Here is a 23,636-nt window from a genome sequence, read left to right as displayed (position 1 = left end):
TCTAATTCTAGAGTAAGAAAGGAACTAAAACTCCCAGTGCCGATGTCAAACACCAGAGGGGAGAGCTGCCTGGTAGGGAGGCTTTGGACAGCAGAGGGAGGACACCTAGTCTGCTCTGGAAGACATGGGCCAGCAGCACCCTGTGTTGGGAAGGAAATCTGCCCACGTCAGACAATCACCTAATGACTAACCCCAGTGACCTTTCCATCCTCCTCAGAGGGACTCGTGGGAGCAGATGGTGCCCGAAGGCCTCAGCCAACCAGACCCCGTGCTGGCCGATGCCCTGCAGAGCTCGGCGCCCAGCACAGGCTGCCTCTCCCAGCTAGAGTCGGGGAGCACTGCCCAGCACAGGAGCTCCGGTTGGGTGGCCCCCCTAGCGGGGGTTCAGTCCTACTCTCTGCACACACTGGAGGATCTGTACCACATGCAGGGGTACCCAACCCCATCCCCCTACCCCTTCACCTCTTTCATGACAATGTCCAATGACCCACCACCCAAGGTGGGGCCCTTCTCCCCAGACGAGGGGGCAGACACCTCTGTCCTCCAGGACCCTTCTCCGTGGACCAAAGAAGGTGGGAGCCTGGCATGGGGGGTATATGAGTGCCGCGGAGCTTACTGAGGATGCCAGAGGACTTCTGTGCTTTTCTTTAAGTCAGTGTCTGTATTCACAGATTGTTGTGGTGTGGCGGCTTTTTCAGAACTGGATTTTCAGGATAAGCCATCGTGCCACCCTTTGTTAATGGAGGATGATGGCATTTATTTGTGATCCTCCCACTATAACCCCACTGAAACACACCACAATGTGAATTCAGTGTGTCAGGGACCATATTCTAGTTAGACAGCCTGACAGTGGGGTCTCTGGGGGAATTTAGTAACCCATTATGTTCTGAATCTTTTGTTATCTTTGAAGTATCATTTTTAGCACTGATAGTATTTTTTCTTAAATTACATTAAAAACTTCATGCAGATCATAAAACATACTGATTTCCCTGTCCAGTTTTTCTTAATTATGAACTATGTGTGTTCTTCAATAAAAGAGAATGCATAGGATATAATATAGACTAGGGTGCATAAAACAAAACTCATTTTATATCATGTGACTTTATAAAGTGTGAAGCATTATATGCATTTATCCCCTTACGGTGACTTGCAAATAACAATAACTTGCAAGTAACAAATGTGACACCACATATAAATGCTTTATTGTCATTAAAATGGGGTCAGGACACTATGGCTTCATAAATAACATGGTTTTGACTCTGCACTAAAGCCCAGTATGTCCAAAAATCAGGCTAATCCAAAAAACAACAAAGACCAAAGACTTTCTTTGATCAACGGTAGCCTTAATTAAGCTAGACATTGTCTCTCTGATGGAATAAACCGACAGTTATCAGAATGCATTAGCAAAATGGACATTCTATGATCAAATAAGAATGCATGCATTGTAAGGAAAACACAGAGAGCAGTCCTGGGCTGTCGGCAAGAAACAAGACTACAAAACACCAAGAAGCAAAGGGTCTTTGGAGAAGGACATGTTGTCAGGTCCTTTGACAACATGACCTTTGAAGAAAGACCTTGTTGATGGCTCACTGGTCAGAAATATATAGCTCTTACGATGTATAAATGAAGAAACTGACATTTGAAGCATCAATCTGTCTCATGTAAGTCTGACTGGTATGGACTCCTTTGGCAATTAAATTCCCATAGTAATCCCCACCAAGCAGTGTGCCTGTCTGCAGGCCAAGCCCATCATAAACACCTTGCACACACTTTAACATTGCAAAGTGTGAGTCAAGGCTCACAGGTCACACCCACAATCTTCCTCTTGTCTTCCTACCACCTTCCTTTCTTTATTCCCTTCACCACATTTTTCTGACCCATTGGGTCTCTCCTGTTGCAGCGCTTTTTCCCTCCATCTCCTGGGGGTCCAAAGCCCCTCAATACAGTCTCCCTCGCATCCTCTGTGACAGGGTTCCATGCTCTAGGTTGGAGTCTAGAAAGTCAAATATGGATATTAATTCACATTTAGAAGTGAATAATTGATATTCCTCCTTGTCTAGGCCTTCAAGGGTATATATTCTGGTTGAGCAAACATACACATAATTTGTGGAGTTCTCAAAGAAATACTTGAATAGAAGCCTTCTTTTACCTCACAACCTTCATCCCCCTCCTGGGACAGCATCCCTGGAGAAACAAACAAAGGAGCATTCGTGGTCCACAGCTGTTGGGCTGCACTCTCCCGGGTCCCCTGCCTACTCCTTCCCTCCCACCACTCCTTTTCACAACCAGATCTTTACTTTGCTCAATATTTGCTCTTCAATGGAAGGGGACAGCTTCTACCATGGGAGAGAGCTGCCCTTCTCAAGTCTGCTGAGACTGGAGACCTTAGTCCTGGTTGCCAGCATCTTCGGTAGAGCCATCTGTCATCCAGCCTCACTCAAACCTGGACGGCAGGCCCCACATCAGAAGGAAGAGATCTGGCCCTCCCTGTAGAGGCAGGGTCTTCACAAGGAAGGATCTCAAAGTCACTTTTCTAGATTGGTTGTATAAATTTTATAATAATTACAGTCATCTACTGCTTACCATTTGTTACTAAGTAGCACATAACACAATAATCATAAGTTTATGTGTAAGTCATAAATATGTGTTCCTATAACTTTAATTTTGGTTTAATTATAACACTAAATGTTAGGCATGCTTATTTCTCTTAGTTTGCTATTGTCTATTCACCTATTATGTTCATCTTCTCACGACCTGAGGATTCACTGGCTCTCAGATAAGTAGAGCTCAGTGACCAGTGGTGTCTACATTCTTCTTAGAGCATCCAAGCCCTTTCATAGTGTTTGGCAAATTTAATTTATAAAAAAGGAGACACACACAGGCCCATACTCTGTCTAGTATCCGTTTCAGTTCTCTAGTCTAAAGGATCAAGTGGAGTGGGGAATGGTGCTAATAATTTCCAAATGGTAAATGACTTTTAAGAATTCTATTTAGCTTGACAGTGTTGCTATATTGCATATATTTTAATTTGGTTCTTTTTATTGTTCTGGGAATTTACAATACTTTGTAAAAAGTGAAACCAAGATATAAACTTATGCTAGGAAAATGAATTTATATTTCCCTGTCCCATTTCCCATTCAAGTACTCTCTATTTCCTACCACATGCCAGGGACTAACTGCACCTTTATGTAATAATGCAGAATGCCAACATAAAGATTATACATGTTCTCCTCTCCGTCTCCTTCTCAAACCTGCTCTTCCCAGACTCACAGCTTTCCTGGGGAAGCCAGAGAAAATTTAAGTGTTCAGGTTCAAAACACCATTTCTTTTAGGTCCCTTAAGATTTAAAGTAAGCAGAGATGGTGATGTCAAATTCAAGCTAAGAAATCTCCCTAGAGGATAATGTCCAAAAAAAATGGAGAGCAATATTTTCCCATGTAAAAGCTAAAATATAGGCAATCCCCCCATACATCGCTAAAAACAGATACTATAGTATGTAGTTGAAACTGTTTGTACTTCTCTTACAATGTTATACAAACCCCAAAGAAAGAGAGAAGAAAACCACAGCTTTACCTCGTTTACTTAATAACTGCTTTTAAATCAGCGTTATGACTTGCTACAGCTAATAATACAATATGATGGCAAGGGGAAGACTTCAGTACTAGAGTACTGTACAGAAAATTCCACAAAGGGAAAAGAATTACTAACCCCAATAGTAAAATATATATTTGCATACATACACATATATCTATATACACGTAAATGTAAACATATATAAAGGAATTACCAGTACCTCTGTGAACCATTTTTAATATGTAAATCTAAATAATACATTCACAAGAAATAAAACATCAGGTATATTTAAAGAACTGAAACAACAATTGATGTCCAAGGTTTAAGTCACATTACGTTACAGTCATTCTACTAACCACACATCAAAATTATACTCTTTCTTTATGTTCGATCATTAGGTTCTGTCTAAGGTGTCCTCACTGTTCAAAACAATATTACACTGTTCATCTTACACACCATATTTGATAACTACTGACTCTCGAGAGGTTAAGTGCAAAATCGTACACTCTGGCTAAAGAGGATTCTCTAACTAAACTCATCAAGGGAAGGATAGTTCTGTGTCCTCAGCACCTGGCTTAGTGTCCAGCAGGTTGTAGGTGCTCAGTAAATCTCTGTTAAGTTGAGGGAAAATTATACCACAAAGATGAGTAACAACTTAGACCTCAACACTATGGGTGACAATTCTGATGTATAAGAAAGTCCTCACCATGCTTAGGATTTAACTTAGTCATACTCTTTGCAAATCATGACAGTACTGGCTATTGAGTTGTAGTGGTAATATATTTAAGATGACTGATTTCATATTTTTAAATGTCTTTAAGAAGGAAAATTACTGAACCTTTGAAGTAGCATAGAAAAATGTTTATATATTCATTTAGTATCTATGTAGACTATAAATATTGATAATAATTCTTATAAATAAAAGTTATTCAGTGTTTGGTATTATCTCTGGTGTGATAAAAACACATATGATAAATAGATCAGGAATTAGAATCCCTAAAGATCAGGTTAAATAAATAATAAGAAAATCTTCTATAATTATTTGTAAATGATGACACCATGTTATATTTGATCTTTGCTATAAAAGTGTCCTCTAATCATAATCTCTGATAAACGTGTGGGTTTGCAATATGTAATGTCATTGTCAGTATATTACAAGCCAAAAGGAAAAGAGAGTGAAAAAGAAAATTTACAAGTTCCAAAAGGAAGAAAATGTGGACAAAACAAGTAGTACCTAAGAATCAGCTTTTCAAATTGGGAAAATTGATAGCCATCCCTGCTAACCTTCTCTCTTAACCAAATATCTTGAGTGGATAATCTAAAAGTTTAAGGCTTAATAAATTAATTTAATCATAAATGAAATATCACTTATTTCTTAATGTTGATAATATATTCACAGGCTTTTATCACAGTAATCTTTATGTTTTTGTATGTCTCAAATGTTGCATAATAAAAATGTCTTGGGAGGGTGGGAGGGAGGGAGATGCAAGAGGGAAGAGACACGGGGACATATGTATATGTATAACTGATTCACTTTGTTATAAAGCAGAAACTAACACACCACTGTAAAGCAATTACACTCCAATAAAGATGTTAAAAAAAAAATGTCTTAAGATGAACTTTTCAAGCAGAATCTGATGGTATCTTCCTAATTTAAATGATAAACTATCAAATGCTCATTCCCCATGGAAGTCTCTTAATGTAAAAACTTTGGATATATTTTATGGGAAGAGACTGACTTACCACAAATCATTAAATAACCTTCATCTAATAGTCTTCCTGGTCATTTTCATATGGACCAAACATTCACATTGGACCCAGTAAGTATTTGTTTCCTCCATGTTTTTGGAACTTGATATTTCCCACAAGGTTTGGTAACAGTGTCCCAACAGTCAGAATGACAAAAGAATTTTGCATTAATGAAGAGAATTTAGAGCCACAGTCAAATTCGGAGGGAATAAACTCCCTCTTTTTCTTCTACTGAAAGTCTTTTCATATTCATGTGTCATGTGTGTCTAATTTAATAATGTCTCCTAAATATAATGTTCTGCACTGTCATTTGCATACAAAAGCCTGCCAAAAAATTTCAGTTAAAATATTCAGTTTAAAACTTTTTTAAAAATGTATTCTATTCCCATTATTCTGGTGCTACAGGACTTTAAGAAGGCCAAGGACCAACTAAAGTGTTTCTGAGATCCGTGGCTCAGAGATTTGAAATACTATAACATATGAAGAACCAGAGAAATTGCAGATGGTGAACCTTAAAAAGAGAAGGTTTGCAGTGGGGGTGGAAGAGGACATGATACCTTCTTCAGGCTTAGTCCTCGGCCTGGTCAGAGCAGATCATCAGTATATGCTTGTTGAATGAATGAATGAATGAATGAACAAATGAATGAGCCAAACAGACCTGTAATGAAGGAGCAGTGGTGTGGACATGGGAGAACAGGTATTCCATGTTACTCACCAAGCAGTTGATGACAGAAAGCATGACTATCAGTCTGTATTTCTGGTCTTGGCACCAGGCCTGGTACATAGATGGTGCTCAGCTAATACACCGCATTGGATTTTGTCTCAGCCAATTAAATTTAAAGCAGTCCAACAGTGGAACAGGCGGCCTGACACACCGTGAGCTCCCACTTCCTCTATGGGCTGGCAGCTCAGCCAAGTGGCGGAGGGAGCCTGGGCCGGACAACAACCGGCAAGGATGTTGGAAAAACACTCCAAGTCTGTCTCAGTCCCTCAAAGATCCCTTCCAACATCCAAACATCTGGATCCTATGTTATATTTTGAAGCAAGTGAGCCTGTTAAAACCCACAACATTTTTTTCAGTCTTTTATTAAAAACCTGAAAGAGATGATCAGGACCTCAGGGCAGACACCTTGAAGGTGACCATGACCCCAGCAAGAAAGAAGAGTTTCCGGTCTGAGACGCACAAACTGTCATAAGCCTAATTAGCAGATTCCCCTCCCCTCCAGTCAGCCTCTTCTCGGGGTTCCTGTGACCCCAGTGTTTACAGACCACTCTCCAGTCAGTATCTGCACTGCCCCAGCCTCCCCACACACCCCGACAGTAGAGCAGACAGGACACGCTGTCCACGAGCACAGCTCTGACAAGTGGGTTTGCATGTCTCACAGGCAATATTTTCCAATGTCAGTCACAACGCACTGGTGGGTCATTAAATTATATTAGCGACTCCGAATCAACATAGATGTTTTCATGAATAGAATGAGATGGAAAAGATGGAATAGAAATTTTCAGGATATCTCTTGTGCATAGGTGTACATTGTTCCATGAAAAGTTTATTTTGTAAATATATAAATATTGTTATAGATACAGTATGCGAACATGTAAAATGAATTTCCTAGTGTGGTTTGAAGTCCGAAAAGTTTGAAAGCCTCTGCTATAAAAGATCAGGAAGACAACAATGTTAATTAAGAGTAAGGGTTTAGCATCTGATTTATCAAAGTTTGACTCCCAATCCTGCCATGTGTGTGCTCAGTAATCTTGGTCATGCCGCTCATCCCTCTGAGCCTGTTTCCTCATCTGTGACATGGGGAGGCTATACCATACAGTGCCTGACATGCAATAAACACTCAATAAAGGACAAACTCTAAAAAGTCTATGAGGAACATCCAACTCCATGGGGCCTCAGTGCTGAGCCGGTTGTTCCAGGCCTTGTGACACACACAGCCCCACAAGGAGGGTTCACAGGACCCAATTTAAGAAGAACCCTCCCTCACCCCCGCAGGTGTGGCGTGTGGCTCTTAAATACCTGTGCTGGGGTTCTGCAATTATAGAAACAGTGGCAACGAAACTCCTTACTGTTAAGCTAAAAACTGGGGGGCTTCTTTCTCAAATCAGGGCTCAGACCTAAGGAAACCCAGTTTTCTGAAGTTGCTGGCTAGCAACAGCACTGGAACACCCATCCCAGCAGCAGCGGCCAACGCAGAATCCCCCAGAACTGCTGTCCTTCTTTGGGCAGAGGCTTCTGGAGGAAGGGACAAAGAGGTCTTTGCTGTCTCTACAGAGCCCGTGACTTCCAAGGAACTCACCTCTCACTCAGCCCTGCCTGCCTTCTCCAAAGGTCAGCCAATCATCAGCACCAATTTCGATGATGTTGCCAAGGGCGCTCAATGGCCTCCTGTCATCCCTGTCCACTTCCACATGAAAGGAGAGGTTAGGAAGGAGACTAAGCCTGAAAAAATGAGACAGCACCCCAGAACATGGGAAAACAGACACACACAGAGAGCCAGGGAGAAAAACAGCAATGTAGGTAAGAAATAGAAAGCAATGACAAGAAGAGAGACAAAAAGAAAGAAACTCAGAAAAAAATAAACACGAAGGCCATAGAGGAAGATTTTTTTAAAGCAAACCAAAAACTAAGTATAAAACAAAATGGAGGACAAAAGAGAAAAGAAGTTATGGAAGAAGCTATGAGGACAAGAGACTGTCCCTAATTCTACACTGCTTTGCTCACTGTTCCTTCAGAAGGGGGCCGTGCCCACACATAGCAGGACAGGGAGAAAGAAATAGGGGCTCTCTGAACTCCCAGTGTCCTTCGCCTCCTCATGAGTCTGGTCCTGAGTACATCAGGGAAACTCAGGACACAGGCTCAGTGCCTTTGGAGAAAGAGGCTCCAGAAGCTGACAGATTCCAGCTGGGCTGGGGACAAACACATACCACACCTACTGCCAGGTGCCATCTCAAGTGTTCCCAGCCGTGATTCCCTCCCCCAGAGATACAACTTCAGTTGCCAAGCAACTCTGATCCATCACAGACCCTGGTGTCTTGTCACTCTTAGAGCCCCTTTCTTCCATTTCTGTGTGCTCCTTCCTACATCCAACACATTCCAGGGCATTCGGGTATTTTTCTGGTGGCCTGAGGGGCTCAACTCCACCTCTTGCACTTCAGAGAATTCAGAGAACAAAGAACAGAGGCCTATAACCATTGCCTGTCCTGGCAACATGGAAATGTCTTGGCTTATCTGGAAAGGTAGCCCCACCCTGCCCTCTCTTGGGGGCCAGGAGAGGATTTGGCCTGGCACCCACTCCCTCTCTGGACCACTGCTGTCTTCTCAGCTTCCAAATCACACAGAAGAGGTACAGCAAGTGGTTGGAGAACTTAACCCAGCACAATCCCTGGTCATTTGTGAGGGGCTTAGGCCTGGACCAATGAAGCAGCTGACTTCATATCCCTCCCACCTCTCACCCAAAGTGTGAAGGCCTGACACAAATCCATATCCTTTCAGCTAGAATGAGCAGAAGCCAAGCTTATCATTTCTCTCAACACACGCTCCTGCAGCAAAAAAGCAGGAATGGCTCTAGAGGGATAAAGAGGAGAAAAAAGGGAACTTCATAGTGAAAAAAACACCAGCCTCAGAAACTCTCCAGAAGGTGAAGCCCCACAGGCATCCCCAGCTCTGTGGGGAGGAGCAAAGGGTCTTAACAGGCAGGCATTCTGTACTGAAACCCCAGTGTCTGGGGCACAGACAAAGAGCGGAAGAAAGGGGAGGGAAGCCAGCACGTGGCCAGGCGGGGCCAGAAGGAGATGAGGCGCAGAGCTGAGGCCTCTGCAGGCCTCCAGCCTGCAATCTGGGCCCAGAGTGACTCCTTGCCAGGCCAGACCTACTGGCTGCCATGTTCACTCCCCAAAACCTGAGATTTTCTCTTAAAACAGAGACTGAAGAGATGGAAATCAGTCAGCCCGGCCAGCCTGACTCAGGTGGTCATGAAGGGCACCCTAAGTCACTCAAGGCTCCCAGGGCTACCTCTGAGGCAGAAATACAGAGCATCTTTGAGGACTCCTGCTCTGTCTGTGGGAAGGTGGGCAAAATGCTCAAAATACAATAAAAGCAAGGGCCAGGCCCCAAAGGGGTCTCAGCCCCTGTTTCTGTGGACTCTCTGTGGGGTGCCTCTGTGCAGGATTTCTGCAGAAGATAGTCCATTTTGTTAAGCCTTTGAATATTCAAATTGAAAGTATCGCGCAATCATTGATTGTCAAATCATGGGTTTCTAGAGGTTTTAAATACTTGGCATGAGGGGGAAAAAACTCAAACCTATACCCGAAGGTATAAAACATTAATTCTGTTTGTCTCCTGCTCCAGGAACCTGGGTGCAGCTGGATGCTTTGTGAAACTTTAAAAATGTTGCATCTCTGCCTCTCCCCCTGCACAGGAGCCCTCCTAGGCGCTGAGTCCCTGCAGCTGCAGCATCCAGCCACCAACCCAGCTTCTGCTGACCACGATGTCGGGTAACTCGGCTTCTTGTCCTGGGGTAGGGTCACGAGGGTAAGGGGCGTTTTGATCCGGGTGTATTTCCACGGCTTTTCCTGCATGGAACAGAGAGGCACAAAGTCAGGGCATGCAAGTAGGAGCCCGGGATCCGGAGAGGGCACGGGCCACGCTGTGGCTGCTCCCACTCCACGCCTGGTCCCGAGGGCAGAGGCCCACAAGTCCAGTTGTCCGCTGTGGCGTCCGCGTACCCCGGTCCTTTCACTTGGTCATAGTTGTGACCCTTGGACTTCCCGGCGCGGACTTTGTGCGCCCAGCAGCGGCGGCGGGAGCTAGAGGCTCACGGTGAGCCTGGGACTCAAGCCGGTTGAGCCGGCCCGCGCAGAGCTGAGCCGTGGCGGTCCCTGTGCGGACCCCGGGCAGCACCCGCTGTCCGCGGGGACGCGGACGCGGCGAGGAAGTCGCAGGGAGACGCTGGACCGCGGACAGGGCGCGGCGCCCAGGCCCTGCGGGCCAGACGCGGGATTCCTTGGGTCTGGGCGACGAACACCGCGACCTCCTTTCCCGGGGAGCACCCTAGCTCCCAGGACCCGGCCCGGGGGGCTCCCAGCTGTCCTGCTGCGGTCTCCGCAGTGACCAGGCGAGGCGCTGGCGGCCCGGCCCTGTCGCCGGGCGCCCCGGCTGATCGCGCGGCCCGCCCCTCCCCGCGCGGCTCTCCCGCGCTCACTCCAGGGTCGACGTCAGGGCCGGAGTCGCTCCTGGGATCCCGCGGCCACCCCCGCCCGCAAACGCCCGCCCGGCCCGACCTACTCACCGCGGCTCCGCGGGGCCCGCCCGGGGCCGCAGCTGCCCCCGCTCCCGGCGCGCAGGACGCCCTCCCCAACGACCCCTAGGGCGCGCTCGGCCTCTCCCGCGAGCCGGGCACCCAGGCCCGGCCCCGCCGGCCCCAGGGGCGGCCCCTTCCGGACGGCGGCCTCCCGGCCGAGTGCGCGGTCCTCAGCCGCACCGCACGCCTTCCCCAGCTCGCGCTTCGCGGACTCGACTCGGAGTCTTCGGGCGCCGCGGAGAAATGCCTGCCCCAGAAAGGGAGGGGGTGGGGAGAGACGGGAAGAGGAGCGAGCGGGAGCGGAGACTAAGGAGGGAGGAGGAAAAGATGGAGAGCAGGAAAGGCGAGAAAGGGGGTGAGGGAGAGAAGGCAGAAGAAAAAGACGAGAGGGAGGGAGTTCTCGGGCCTGGTCCCTTTATTGGGGTCAGTCTGGCGAGTCCCTCACCGACCCAAGGACAAGGCTGGCCAAACCCACCTGCCGGCTGCTTGCCCCAGGGCTGGCTTCCAGGCCAAGGGCACGTAGAGGTCAGAGGCTCCCCAGAAGCCACGTCTGCCCTGGCGGAGAAGGAAGGGACTCAGAACTTCCACTGGCGTGGGAGTGGGGTGGGCTATGTCAGCTGCGGCGACGCCCAGCCCCTCCTCAGGTTCTGGTCTGGGAGAGGTCTCCATCCTCTCCCAGACCAGAACCCTAGGTTCCCCTAACTTAGCCAAGGGGTGAGGTCCCCTAGACTGGTCTCCACATTCCTGAGCAGAAAAACTTGCGCTATTGGCCTAGGGATAGGGCTCAGCCTGGGGCAGGTAGCCCCACAGATTTCCATAGGTTCTGTTTCCACTGGGGCCCTGAAACCTGCCCACGGTATCTCTTCATCCTTTCGAGTTTGAGAAATTTGAGTTTCTTTCCCATCTGTCTTTTAGCGTTCTCTTTGCATTCTCCAGACCTAGAGATCTGGCCTCAGGTGCCATAGTTTATAAAGAACCCCCCCACACCCCAGCCTGACACCCAAACCTCACACTTGACCACTGACTCGGTTGCCTTTCCCCAGAAAAACCTAAGGTGTATCAAGGTGTCCGGGTGAAGATCACAGTGAAGGAGCTGCTGCAGCAGAGAAGGGCACACCAGGCAGCCTCAGGGGGAACCGTAAGCATAAACCCTTCACTTCTTCCCAACTCGTGTTCAGCTTCATTCAGCCCTGTGTCTGGGAAGGTGTAGGAGGCCACCCTAGGCCCCAGTCACCATCCCCAGGCCTGGCCTTCCGTAGCTGTTCTTATAACGTCTGCGCCCACCTTCATCCCAGTTCACCACAGAAAACAACAGAGAACAGCTGGGGCATGTTGTGGAGCTCAAGATTTGGGGAAGCCCATCCCTCACTGATCATAGTTGAGTATAAGAGCATGTTGGTCCAGTACAGGGGAGAAGCAGCCAGTAGGTAAGCAGGTTGTTATTTTGTAGGAAGACAGTGTATGTGCCCTCGCATACGCAAAGAAAATCTCTCCCAGAAACTTCCTTTTAGGGAGCCCTTCAAGGAGAGAATCTCTGTGGAGCATTCCCCGCCACCTCATTCTTCTGGAACCCAGCCTCTGAGGTCATTGATCTGTAAATCACCAGGCACTGAAATTTCCCAGCCGAAAGGGGCCGTGTAGCCTCAGAGGAGACAGCTTGAAATATAGAACCTCCTTAAGATGTAATGAAGCCTTGAGCAGTTCCAAGTTATCATGCGATTGATCTGGGCAGTCATAAGGGTACCCTGCCATTTTATGTACATCCTAAAGCAGAAAATACTACCAAGAGTGCTCAGGGCAGCAGCAGAACCAAATAAACTAGGTGGGGTTATCCTCCAAGAGAGGGCAATTCATTGCTGAGAGCCCTTGATCACACAGTTGCCTTTGGGTTGGTTTGGGTGTGAATGTCGGATATGAAGGACAGAGCCCATGTTGCCAGTGGTAAGACTGGTCCTGTCTCCAGCTTATTGGCATCTGTCGCACAACAGTTTTTGTGTCCAGTGCTGTTTGTGTGCAATGCCCGACTTCATGAAACTGGGCCTTTTCGGGAAGAGGCAGATGCCATAGGGGTGATCAACACAGGTTTTAGAACCAATGGACTGGGTCCAGACCTCAGCTCCTCCATGGCATGAAGCCTCGCGCAAGTTACTCAGTCTCAGTTTCCTCATCTTTAAACTGGAGATAATGGGATTTTGTGAGGATTAAATGAGTTATTGCACATAAGCACTTAGAAGAGTGGTTTCCACTTAGAAAGTGCTCAATACATGTTAACTATCATTCTTATTATTTCCAAAAAGCAGCTAAAATAAAAGTACAACCAGGGATTGAAAGCCAGCTATTCAGTAATGTTCATTCACACCCTTTGCTCAGAGTTTTAGAGTTCTGGTGTGAGCTTGCTGTGATATGGCATGTACAGCACAAATTTTACATTTTCTGGATGTAAAGTCAGTACCTCCATGTGTAGAATTTCAGCTAACACCATAAAACTTCCTTCCATTTGTACAGAGTTTTCCAGTGGTTCTTTTAAAGCACTTTTGCACACTCACTATTTCTTTTAATTCTTATGACAACCAGGAGAGGTAAGTAGATCAGGGATCTGTATGCCTCTATTACGTCTAAAGGTCAAAGCCTTACAGTCACTAATGGTAGAGCAAAAAGTGGGACTAAGATCTTCTTGTTCTTAATATTTAAAGAAACTTCCCACCCACTGGCTCTTAAAATTCATCTTTCTGCAGATCCAGCTGTGCTGAGCAGGAGTCTGATAGCCTCAACCACCAACCCCTTCAGTTCAGAGATTATTATAAAATTAATAAAACCAGGAACAAGGGAACTGCGAAATACTGCTGGTGCCAAAAAAAAATCATCAAGACGTTCCTAACAAAATGTAATCTTTTGTTAAGGAGCTTTGGTACCTGGTAGAATTCTGCTCCAGCTGCAACCTGCACTGCAGTTGCCCACTTGCACATGGCAATTTTATTACTCTTGGCCTCTTACAGGTTGGTTTGGCCACTGTTCCCCTGTTAGCTAGCTGCTGGAAGGAAGGCAAGGCTGAAACATTGCACTTGTGTATCTGACCAGTATCTGTTCCCTGGAGCAGTCTGACTTATCTGAATTTTCTGAATTCCTCCCCGAGAAATAATCAAGCAGTACTTCTGAGCCAGTGCCTTTCAGGAACATGCAGAGCAAAGCAAGCCCTACTTTGCTTTCTGGAAGATTTTATCCACCCAGATCCTCACAGACATGGAGGAGTAACACAGGGTTGGTTTAGTTATGATAGCCAAATGTAAAATCTCTCACTGGGCACCATCAGAAGGATCTAGGATTCTAGGAAAGCTGTGAGGTATACTCAATAGGCAGGGATAGCAGGTAACAGGGCATGGTGTATGCCTGCTTCTGGTTTAACAGAGATCATCTCCAATTTGTTCAGTGGTTTAAGGATACCTCTGGGAAGCGTTAAGCCAAGGAAAGAGTTAACTTTATCAAATATATAAAGCAGGAAGAAATTTATCATAATTTGCTATAAAGTCAGAGTAGAATCCACAATTTGAAATTTTAAGAAGGCAATCCTGAATGGAAGTTATGGATTGAGACAAACATTAGGGTCTCAATGTCAGGAGAAACATGTGTATGCCAGATTTGTCAGTTTGATTAAAAAACTTACTTCGGCCAGATCAATTTACAAACAGCCCTACACACATACACGCATGCACACACAACTCTTTTACCTTTAGGATAAAGAGAAACTGGAGTTAGTACTTACCAAAAGACATAATTTACCCTTTTTTTACCATTAATTTTTTTAAACAACCTTGATGTATTTTTATAAATTGTAGATTGTGGATTTTTGCGCTGTTTGAAATCTAAGAGAGTGGAGACTTTGTATTCTTGCAGCAAAGTAGAAAGTGAACCCATGACTAGAAAGATAATATCAAGTAGGGTATTGTAAACATACCTGAGGGAGATAACCTGGGGAGGCCTACAAACGGACCATTCCAGGGGAGGAATGGGGTTAACCAGAGCTCTACATTGAAGCCGAGTTTTTAAAACCCACTCCTTGCAAGTGCTTGAGCTTAAGCTGCAGCCAGATATTTGCATAAAGAACTGGTGAGGGATTCCAACTTCCTGGTTCATGATATTACAGCATGGATCGTTTTCAAAATTAACACCACCTCCTGTTTCAGCAGCGGCCGACTGTGCAGGCTCCCAGCGGCTCAGTGTACAGGAGTGAGTATACCCTGTAAACCAGGAGAGAGGCATGCTGAGCTCTGCTTCCCAGCACAGATTCTCAGAGCAAGGCTGGTCCCTTTAAACTTTAAAGCCACCACCTGAAATCTAAAAAAAAAAAAGAAGTCCTAAATAACTCAGTTAGTACAATTATCAATTTAACTGGAAGACACAGGCTGCTTTACTTTGAATAGTTAAAAGGAACAGTCTCATAAACTTCAGGTATTTAACTATCGTAGTGAAAAAAAGCAACTTTTATAGAAAATAGTAAAAAACGTACCGAGAGGTGAAATATTTCCCAGCCATTAACTAGAATGTAGATAGGCTCCAGTTCACTGACTACAACTTTAAGAAAATATTCTCTATTTTAATATTTCATAGCTAGGAAGAACATGTGACTATTTTTAGCTATCCAGGATTAAGCTGCCAGATAGTATATGAAATTTTTGAGGAAAACGATTGACTAAGTTACGGACAGTTGGGATTAAATAAATGTTAATCCTTATTTAATTTAAATTAAATAGTTTAATAGAAAGGATATTTACTGTGTTTTCTTGCACTGTTCATTTATGTCATATAAAAATCATTTAAATTAATTTTTATCAAAATTAACAACCTGTATAATTTAAGTGGGAGATATTAGAAAAAAATCCCCAAGCAAAAATGAAAGTTGAATCCGAAGAAGATATAACATTGGTTGTATTTCACAACAGTGAGTTTTTTTCAGAAGAAAGAATCTGGCTTACCTTAAGCAGAAGGCAACACAGCTCACGTCAAAATGTCTTAGATTTCCCTTTAAAGAACTTTTATTTCACTTTGCTTTGTGGTCATCTTCTTGCTTTGGCAGCTGTCCGGAGGCAACAGTGTCCACCTTTCAGACCCAGTCCCACCATCTTCTGCAGGTCAGTAAAGCCAGCCTTACAATTCCCTCAAAAACTCTTCCAAAAGTCCATCTCGAAAGGCTTTCAGTACTTGATTCAGGGGTTAGGATAGGCACCACCATTTAATTGGAATCCAACCAATCAGAAGGTGAAAAAAGGCATGGTGACTCCAAATACAAGCCCAGCAAGGAAACAAGTGCAACATTTTGTCCTCATTTCTGAACTGTCTATTCCCTGCTACCTACTCTGCTCCAAGAGCTTGTTCTTCACATTAGTTCCAGGTCCTCGTCTCCAAGTAACTAAACCTGATTAAAAGATCAGAACTGTTTTCAGAAACCTGTTATCTTTTTTAGTGTACTATTAGATGGAATACAGAACATCCCGAGGTCCTAGAATAATGCCTTTGCTCTTGTTTCGCTTAGTTTCTAGCCAACAGGGGCTTCCCTCCCCTTCTTTTCTCTCTTCCCAGAAAGCAGTTCAAACAAGTGTAAGTTTTCTCAGCCCATTACGAATAACTCCATTACATAAACACTCCTACCTATGCCACTCAACAGCTCAGAGTTTAAGGAGGTCATATATAAGGAAACCAGTGCTATGGGAGCTCCCCACTGAATGTGCCACTTAACCTTAAAGGAGCCTCGAGACTTCAAAAACTCCAGTGTTCTGTCATTCCTCTGATGGACACACTCTAAACCTATCTTCTATGAGCATTTAAGAGTAATAATCAGAAATGGGGCCTATTAATACTGAAATGGAAAAGGGAGGGGTTTCAGAACTATTCTTGTTTGGTATTTAACATATTAATTCCATGATCATGTGTAACATGTTCACTAAGGAAACATTTTGCTTTTTGTAATATAAAATGAGCAATACTAATCTGTAGACATTCCTGGTTTCTCTATTTATAATATGCATTGCCATTTGTAATACTCCTCAAAATTTAAGTTACTGAGTAAGTGTGAAAACTTTTGGAAAGCAATTAACCCTAGATCAAGAGAATTATTTCCCATGGCATCAGAAGTTTTCTTAAAGTCTCAAACAACACTACAAGTTACTTCTGAGAGATGAGGGTCACTTGGACTGCAGATAGGGGTAGGGTGTTGGTGCTTTATAGTCTAAGAGAGTGGACAGGGAAAGTTTGAGCTTGACTGTGACAGTTGGACAGAAATGGGATCACCATTGTTTTCTTTTGCCCAGGCCACATTTACAGCCAGTTTCCACATTATTAACCAGATTCATTTCAGTGGACTTGAATTCTCTAAGGCAACTAAAAAATCCAGATTGCCTGCCTGCTTACTTTTCTCGAACTTCTTAAGCCCCCTTTCCCCCTAGAGGTAGTAAATACTCAGAATAAAGAACAGAACTCGATTCAAATCTGTAAGTGCAATTTTTAAACAAAAATCTCTCCTTTTCCTTTTTCTTCTAGGACAGTATTTTGAGCCTGAACCAATTCCTTCCACACCCAATTATTTCCAACCCCGAGAATTTTCCAGTTGTGTTTCTTGTGAAGAAAATCCAGGCTTCCTCGACCAGATATTTGATTCCTACCTTCAGACAGAGACACACCCGGACCCTTCGCCCAGTTCCATGCAAAGTACTCCACACTATTTCCCAGACAGCTTCCAGCCTGCCCCTTTCTGCTTTAACCAGAGCCTGGTAATTTATCTCTGTTCTTTACAAAACCTATTATTGTTTACTATGGGGCAGAGAGTTTGTATCATCTCGTAAGAAATCATAAAGACACTATCAACAAGAAAATCATCCAGGAAACAAGCAAAGAACCATTTAAAACTCAATGGAGGTAGAAATAGCCACACACTGAAGGGCAAAATCCTTTGGATACACACGTAATTATGATTTCCCAAGTCGGCTACGCCCAAGTACCTTTGGTGTGTAGCCATAAAAAGAGGTTTCCCGGCAATACTCATTTAATGTTTTTAAACTGTAAAGTTCAGAAATCTACTCATTGGAAATTACTGATTTAAACAGTGGCCCTTGGATTTTTGAGTTCTAGAAATTAGAATTAAGGCTGTTTCAACACAGTACAAACTGTCATCTGATAAGGGATTTTTTGTTTTATTCTGGCATTGAATTGGCTCTACTAACTGGTTGTTTTGGTCTGGTACAGGCACAAGAACTCATTTGGGTCTGAGATGGTTGGTAAAAAAATGAAGTCCTAATAGTTGAAAACGTTTGGATTGTCTGTTCTTCATGGACCTCAAATGTCTGAAAATGTGTTACCACTTAAAATGGAAATAAGGTGTCCATTGGTAGATACCAGTTGTTGAAGATGTCTTTTAGATACTCGTATAGTTTTTTTTAAACCTTAGAAAGTAGTTTTTTAATGTAAATACTTTTTTCTTTTGGTTTGTCAAAAGTCCGTGTAGGTATCTGACTAAATTTTAAGGGGATAAGAAATTAACTCCACCGGATATGTACACAGGGCCCCAGTCATTCACTTCTCTTCCAGCTTCCAAGTTAGGCTTTCTCAGTAACAATTGTGGACCTGCTTAAGAGAAAGAAGAAAGTACCTTTCTCTGCAGGGGTCAAGACTTTAGCGCCTGTAACAGTAGTTTCGAGTCTTGGAGTCTCCCAGACACTGGCTCATTGAGGATCTCGGTTCTACCTGTGTATGTTCACCTTGTTCTCCGCAGTCAAGGGTGTGGAGAACATCCAGGCTGCCACCTGCAGCTTATATCGTGGCACACAGCAGGATTTGATGCGCAGGTGATGAAGCACAATGGGATTTTGTGGTTTAAGAACAAAGCATGCTCTAAAGTATGCTTATAACAAAGAAAGCCAGTGAAGCAAGGCAATTTATTGTTGGGAAAGAAATAGGTAAGTATAGAATGCAGTGTCATGAAATCACGCCAGCCAGCAAATAAAATTACTTCTGCAGACTTGGGTTGTGTTGGGTGTTTTGTTGTGCTTTTCTTTTTTTTTTCCCCCTAATGTTCTTACTCTGAGTTACTAAATCTACTCTATTGAGTTCTTTTAATTCTGTCTAATTTATCAAGCTTTTTGTTCCTTGGTTTTCATCTCTCTAGAACCCAGGATGGCCTTCGGATTCCTCCACTCTCTCTGGTTCCTTAGACTACAGTTACTCTCCTGCTCAGCTACCTTCATATACTCCGGAGAATTACAACTCTCCCCCTTCTCTGGACACCAGAAACTGTGGCTACCCCTCGGAAGACTACTCCTACCCTCACCTGCCCTCACACACCCAGTACAACTGCTTCTCCTCTGCCACCGCCTCTGTCTGCTGCTGTGCATCCTGCAAGGCAGAACACTTGGACACCTTCAGAGCTTCAGAGTGTTTTGCTTACCCCAGCACAGACTATGTGAACTTCACTCCCTCAGCAGCAGCAAGCAGTGATTTCTGTAGGAGGGAAACAAACTGGGACATCTGCTATAGTTAATAGAAATTACATTAGTTTGGAACATGGCATGCATGCATCTATTTTTTTACCACCTCTAGATGACAACTCAAAATATGCAACCTGCTAACAAAATATCACAGGCGCAGTTTACATGTCACCATTTTCGATTTTCTGACACTAATTTAGGCATTAATACGAAATTCAGACCCAGTCATAGTGCCACTCCTACTTTGTACACTTACAGTTAAAATTGTTGTAGGGAATATTCGTTTTACTTTCTGTGTAATGAACAAATTATAATTTTTTAACTAATAAATAATTTTGTATTATTAAAAGTTGGCTTATTTTTTTTTTATTTTCCAATACTCATTCCCCAGTTGATTTGAGTAATATCAACTAATTCTGGAAATCACTAATTACTCTTCAGTATTTAATTTCACTTGTTCATGGATTGGAAATTATTTTAATATTGTGAGGTGCCTTGGCTCCCATGGAGACGGAGGGTAGACACAGCTATGACGGCTGAAGAGGGACAGTCAGCCTCACCGCTAGATGAGAGTGTACATCTTGGGGCAACATCAGAGAAAGACATTTATGAATCATTAGTTTCTCATATCTATCAGTGTCAGTGGAAGGTTAATATGACCAAAAAGCACATCTTACCTACAGCACTGTTAACCTGTAGATATTTCATTTCCAAAATCCTTTTTTGTAAACTTTCGGGGCAAATACTTGATCTTTCTCTTGAGAGCTACCATGCAGTTGATGTACCAAAAAGGTTAGAATTCTTTGTTACCTTCTATTTTTGAATTTTTGCTTTAGGTCTTTAAATATGCATCGCTCGTGTTTACAGATTGATTTGTAGGATTGACTATGTTGTTTACAACTGAACTTCCTCTGATTGATCTATTTGAACAAGGCCAACTGTCTTTCAAGCTGAAGAGGAGTTACTTAAGCCATCTGTGCTAGACTATACTGTTAAATCCTGTTTGCAGAGGGCGTTAAGGCACAGGACTTCATCCCTGCTGTGAGGTCTGGGGGACATTTTCCTCGTCTTGGGGTTCAGCACAATGGCAGCAATACTGGTACCATTGGTACTGGCCACAGCTACCATTTTCTGAGCCCTTCCTGTGTGCCAGAATTGTCTAAGGGTTTTCTCACACATTTAATTCTCTCATTTAATCTTTGCAACAACATTGATAGCAAAATGAGGAATCTGAGGCTCAGAGAAGTTGTCACCTGCCCAATGTCACCCAGCCAATAAGTGCCTGAACTTGGGTCTGAAAAACACCAAGTGGTGCTTCCTACTCTCCACTGGTGAAAAGTTTGTCGCCATTTGTGAAAAACTGTTCAGGAACCTGTGGAATCATCCTCCATTAAACCCCTGTACACACAAAGCTGTGTTCCCAGCTGACTACCAATAGTCAGAGCTCCCCAGACGGGTCGAGCTGTCCACAGGATGCAAAGATGCCGAGCACAAAAGCTGCTAGAGCCCCCCACTCTGGCGACTGAGGGGAAGAAGGTGACAAACTGCTACCTCAGTGGGTTTCTTTTGATCAGGAGACAGATTTGCTTTCAAACTGACACCGTCAAATTGTCCCCTCACTGGGGACTCTGCTAAGGCTTGGGCAAACCAGACGAGTTACAACCTGCCTCATGGAATAGATATGCCAGGGGAACAGAACAATTACTGCCTTTAAAACTAAATTTTTAATAGCTTCAAACTAAACTGAAGCTGGCCTATTGTCAACAAACGTCTGTTCACACAGCCCAAAGCCCTTGCATGCCCTGCACCCCACCCCCAGCAGCTGTCCCAAAGGGACAGAGAACAGAGAACCCATAGATGTCCAGTGGTTGGCACCAAAATCTCTCTTTCCTGGGTGCCATTCTTTTTCTTTTTTTCCCCACTTCTATCCTCTGCCTTCTGAATAGGTGATCTTGCAGCTCTAACAAACAGAGAGCACTTCCTACCTCCCTGTTTCTTGTTCTTTCTTCACATGCCCCTGAGGTTTTCCCTAAATCTGGCATGGAAAAAGATTCATTTAAAAATGTGAGACAAGAGCTAATATCGCTACTGTGCACTACGATGAATATCTCCAACCTTAAAATGGTCTTTAAGACCTTTGCAGAAACTTGGGGCAACAGATCACCTGGCACATTACAAAGTCTATCAGAGCCCACCCAGTCTCTTACCCACTGCAGCTCACACAACAGCTCGGGAGCCCCACAGCAGCAGTGGGACAACCTAGAAGGCTTCTCATCAACAGATGCCTGGGAAGCTGGGTAAAATACAGGTGCCTACACCTCAGTGTGAGAAAGCATGATCAGTAAGCCAGTGGTGGGGCCCAGGCATCTGCATTTTTAAATGTACCTAAGTTGATTCTGAAAAACACTTGAAAAACACTGATGTATTCAATGTCTGGATTGTTCCCTTGTAGAACCCAGAGGCACAATAATAATAGCTTACATGGACTAAGCTCTTTCTATGGGCCAGTGACGTGAGCATTATCTCATTTAATCTTCAAACAAGCACACCCGATAGATACTATTATGGTTCTCATTTTTCTCAATGATAAAACTGCTGCTTCGAGAGATGAAATGACTTGCCCGAGGTCATACAACCTATAAATCGGGATCACAGTTCTCCAATTCAGGTTACCTGATGCCACAGTCAGAACTTCCAATAGTCTCAATATACTTTCCATGCATTAGACCTGGAAGCATAATCTATTTGGAACTTGATCTTTTGCCTTAAAAGTCATATATGTATCTGTACATGTATATCTGTAGCCAGTTCCTCATACCTCAGAGGCATTTAATAAGATTACAAATGGAAATTTAAATGAATGAATCATTTTGTTATTCAGAACCATTAGAGAGATCAGTAGAACAAAATATCAAGTGCTTACTGTGTGCAAGACGGATTACATGCCTTCAAAATCCAGTCAAATGTTTAAAAGAGGGTGTGATTTTAAAAATCTTAAACGGGGAGGATGGGCGTGGACTGATTTTCAAATTCTTGGGAAATTTACATTAGGGGTCAAGCCTTGAAGCCTGAGAGAGATAAGAGGAGACAAAGTTGAAAGCAGTAAGCATTTGGAAACTATTACCTCAAGCAATGGGCCAGAGCGGTGACGTTTGGCAGCTTGCCTAAGACTGCAGGTGGACATCAGAAAGCAAGGCACAGATAAGGATAACTGGAATGATGGGGCCAGGGCAGGAACGGGGAGGGAGGTGGTGCAGTGCTACTTTTTGATAGAAATTGTTTTTTAAAATCATTATTCATTCCAGAAAGATGAAGGCTACAATGAGTTCAAATCAAAGCCAATGAAAACTCTGACTATAATAGACTAAAATAAACACAGACTTACAATCGTTTCTAAATCCTCAAACCCTCTGTGATGCCTGCACAATGGTGGCAGGGCTGCTCAGGAAAATTAACCCTCACACTGCCTCCCTTCCTCTCACAGCTAAGGGGATGGAGATGCCCTGCCTAAGAAACAAGATTTGGTCCCGGGTGGGGGGTATCACAAAGCCCCGAGTGACTAGATTTTAGTGTGGCAACGGAGGGGGGATTTGGGACTAGGTGGCTCCGTGCTTTAAAAGGCAGGGAAAGTAGACCCATTTCTTCTGCTCCAACAGGCCTCTGGGCAAGATGTAGGAGCTGGAAGATGAACAAATCTGAGTGGACACAGCTCTGCACAGTAATGAAGCTTCAAACTCATTGAGGGCAGGAATCTGCATCCATTTAGAAAACAGTTTCTCTTGCTTTAATATAGATAAATAACATGCAGTTGGGTCTTGGGAAATGTGTGTGTGTGTGTGTGTGTGTGTGTGAGAGTGTGTGTGTGAGAGAGAGAGAGAGAGACAGACAGACAGACAGACAGAGAGATGTTCATTCATTGCCACCTGGGTGATCAGCAGGAAAGAAGAGATATTCGCTTTTGACCTGTCAGGACTAAATCTGTCAAAGCTCACACGGGGCTGTCCTATCGAGGCCCACTTCCCTCCCTCCATGTAATTCATAGTTGGATAAGCCAGATTTTGAGAAGAGCTCTGCTGGGGGCTACTCAAGTCCTAGGATTGCTCTGATGACCAGAAGAGATCAATTTGTGGGGAGGTGACACTTTTCCTAAAGGTGGGTAGGGTAACAATTTCACTGTGGTTGTGAAAAGAAGGGAGTGTTCTCTGAAAAGACAGTTTGTCAGAGGGCAGAAGATCTAGCATAAGAACAGGGACGCATCCTTTATTGGGCTCCCCGTGAGAGGTTTAAACTTGACGTGGTTTTCTTTCAGACGGTGAGCACAGTGCCATTCAGCATTATGTCTGAATCCTCCCCTTCCCACATTATAATTCTTACTGGTTACCCCCCACTGGCTCAGGAAAGTCTGGTTCCCCATAGGGCTTTGGGTGGAAGTCCAGAGAATAAAGTGAAGAGACTTTAAAGGGAAGCCTGCCCGATTCACCCCTATCTGCTGAGACCCATGTGGAGTTGGCAGCATCTAATGCAGGGGCTTGTGGCC

The 23,636-nt window shown here is 44.2% G+C and overlaps 2 protein-coding genes across 2 annotated transcripts in view; both read left to right on the top strand.

Annotated features, from left to right (window-relative positions):
* The window catches only part of POU2AF2 (POU class 2 homeobox associating factor 2), a 33,065-nt gene extending 32,446 nt beyond the window's left edge, over positions 1–619 (top strand). The window contains 1 exon segment of the mRNA XM_065882346.1: positions 218–619. Within this exon segment, the coding sequence (XP_065738418.1) occupies positions 218–619 (402 nt within the window).
* A 9,285-nt stretch (positions 620–9,904) lies between these two features.
* Positions 9,905–19,152, top strand: POU2AF3 (POU class 2 homeobox associating factor 3). The gene is given in 8 exon segments (XM_065882345.1): positions 9,905–10,081; positions 10,084–10,168; positions 10,443–10,983; positions 11,083–11,186; positions 11,672–11,766; positions 15,700–15,754; positions 17,160–17,389; positions 18,781–19,152. Coding segments are annotated over 8 exon segments (1,659 nt in total).
* The last annotated feature ends 4,484 nt before the right edge of the window (positions 19,153–23,636 follow it).

Source organism: Phocoena phocoena, chromosome 8 (assembly GCF_963924675.1).
Source record: "Phocoena phocoena chromosome 8, mPhoPho1.1, whole genome shotgun sequence".
NCBI lineage: Eukaryota > Metazoa > Chordata > Mammalia > Artiodactyla > Phocoenidae > Phocoena > Phocoena phocoena.
This window is presented reverse-complemented; position numbering and strand designations above follow the sequence as displayed.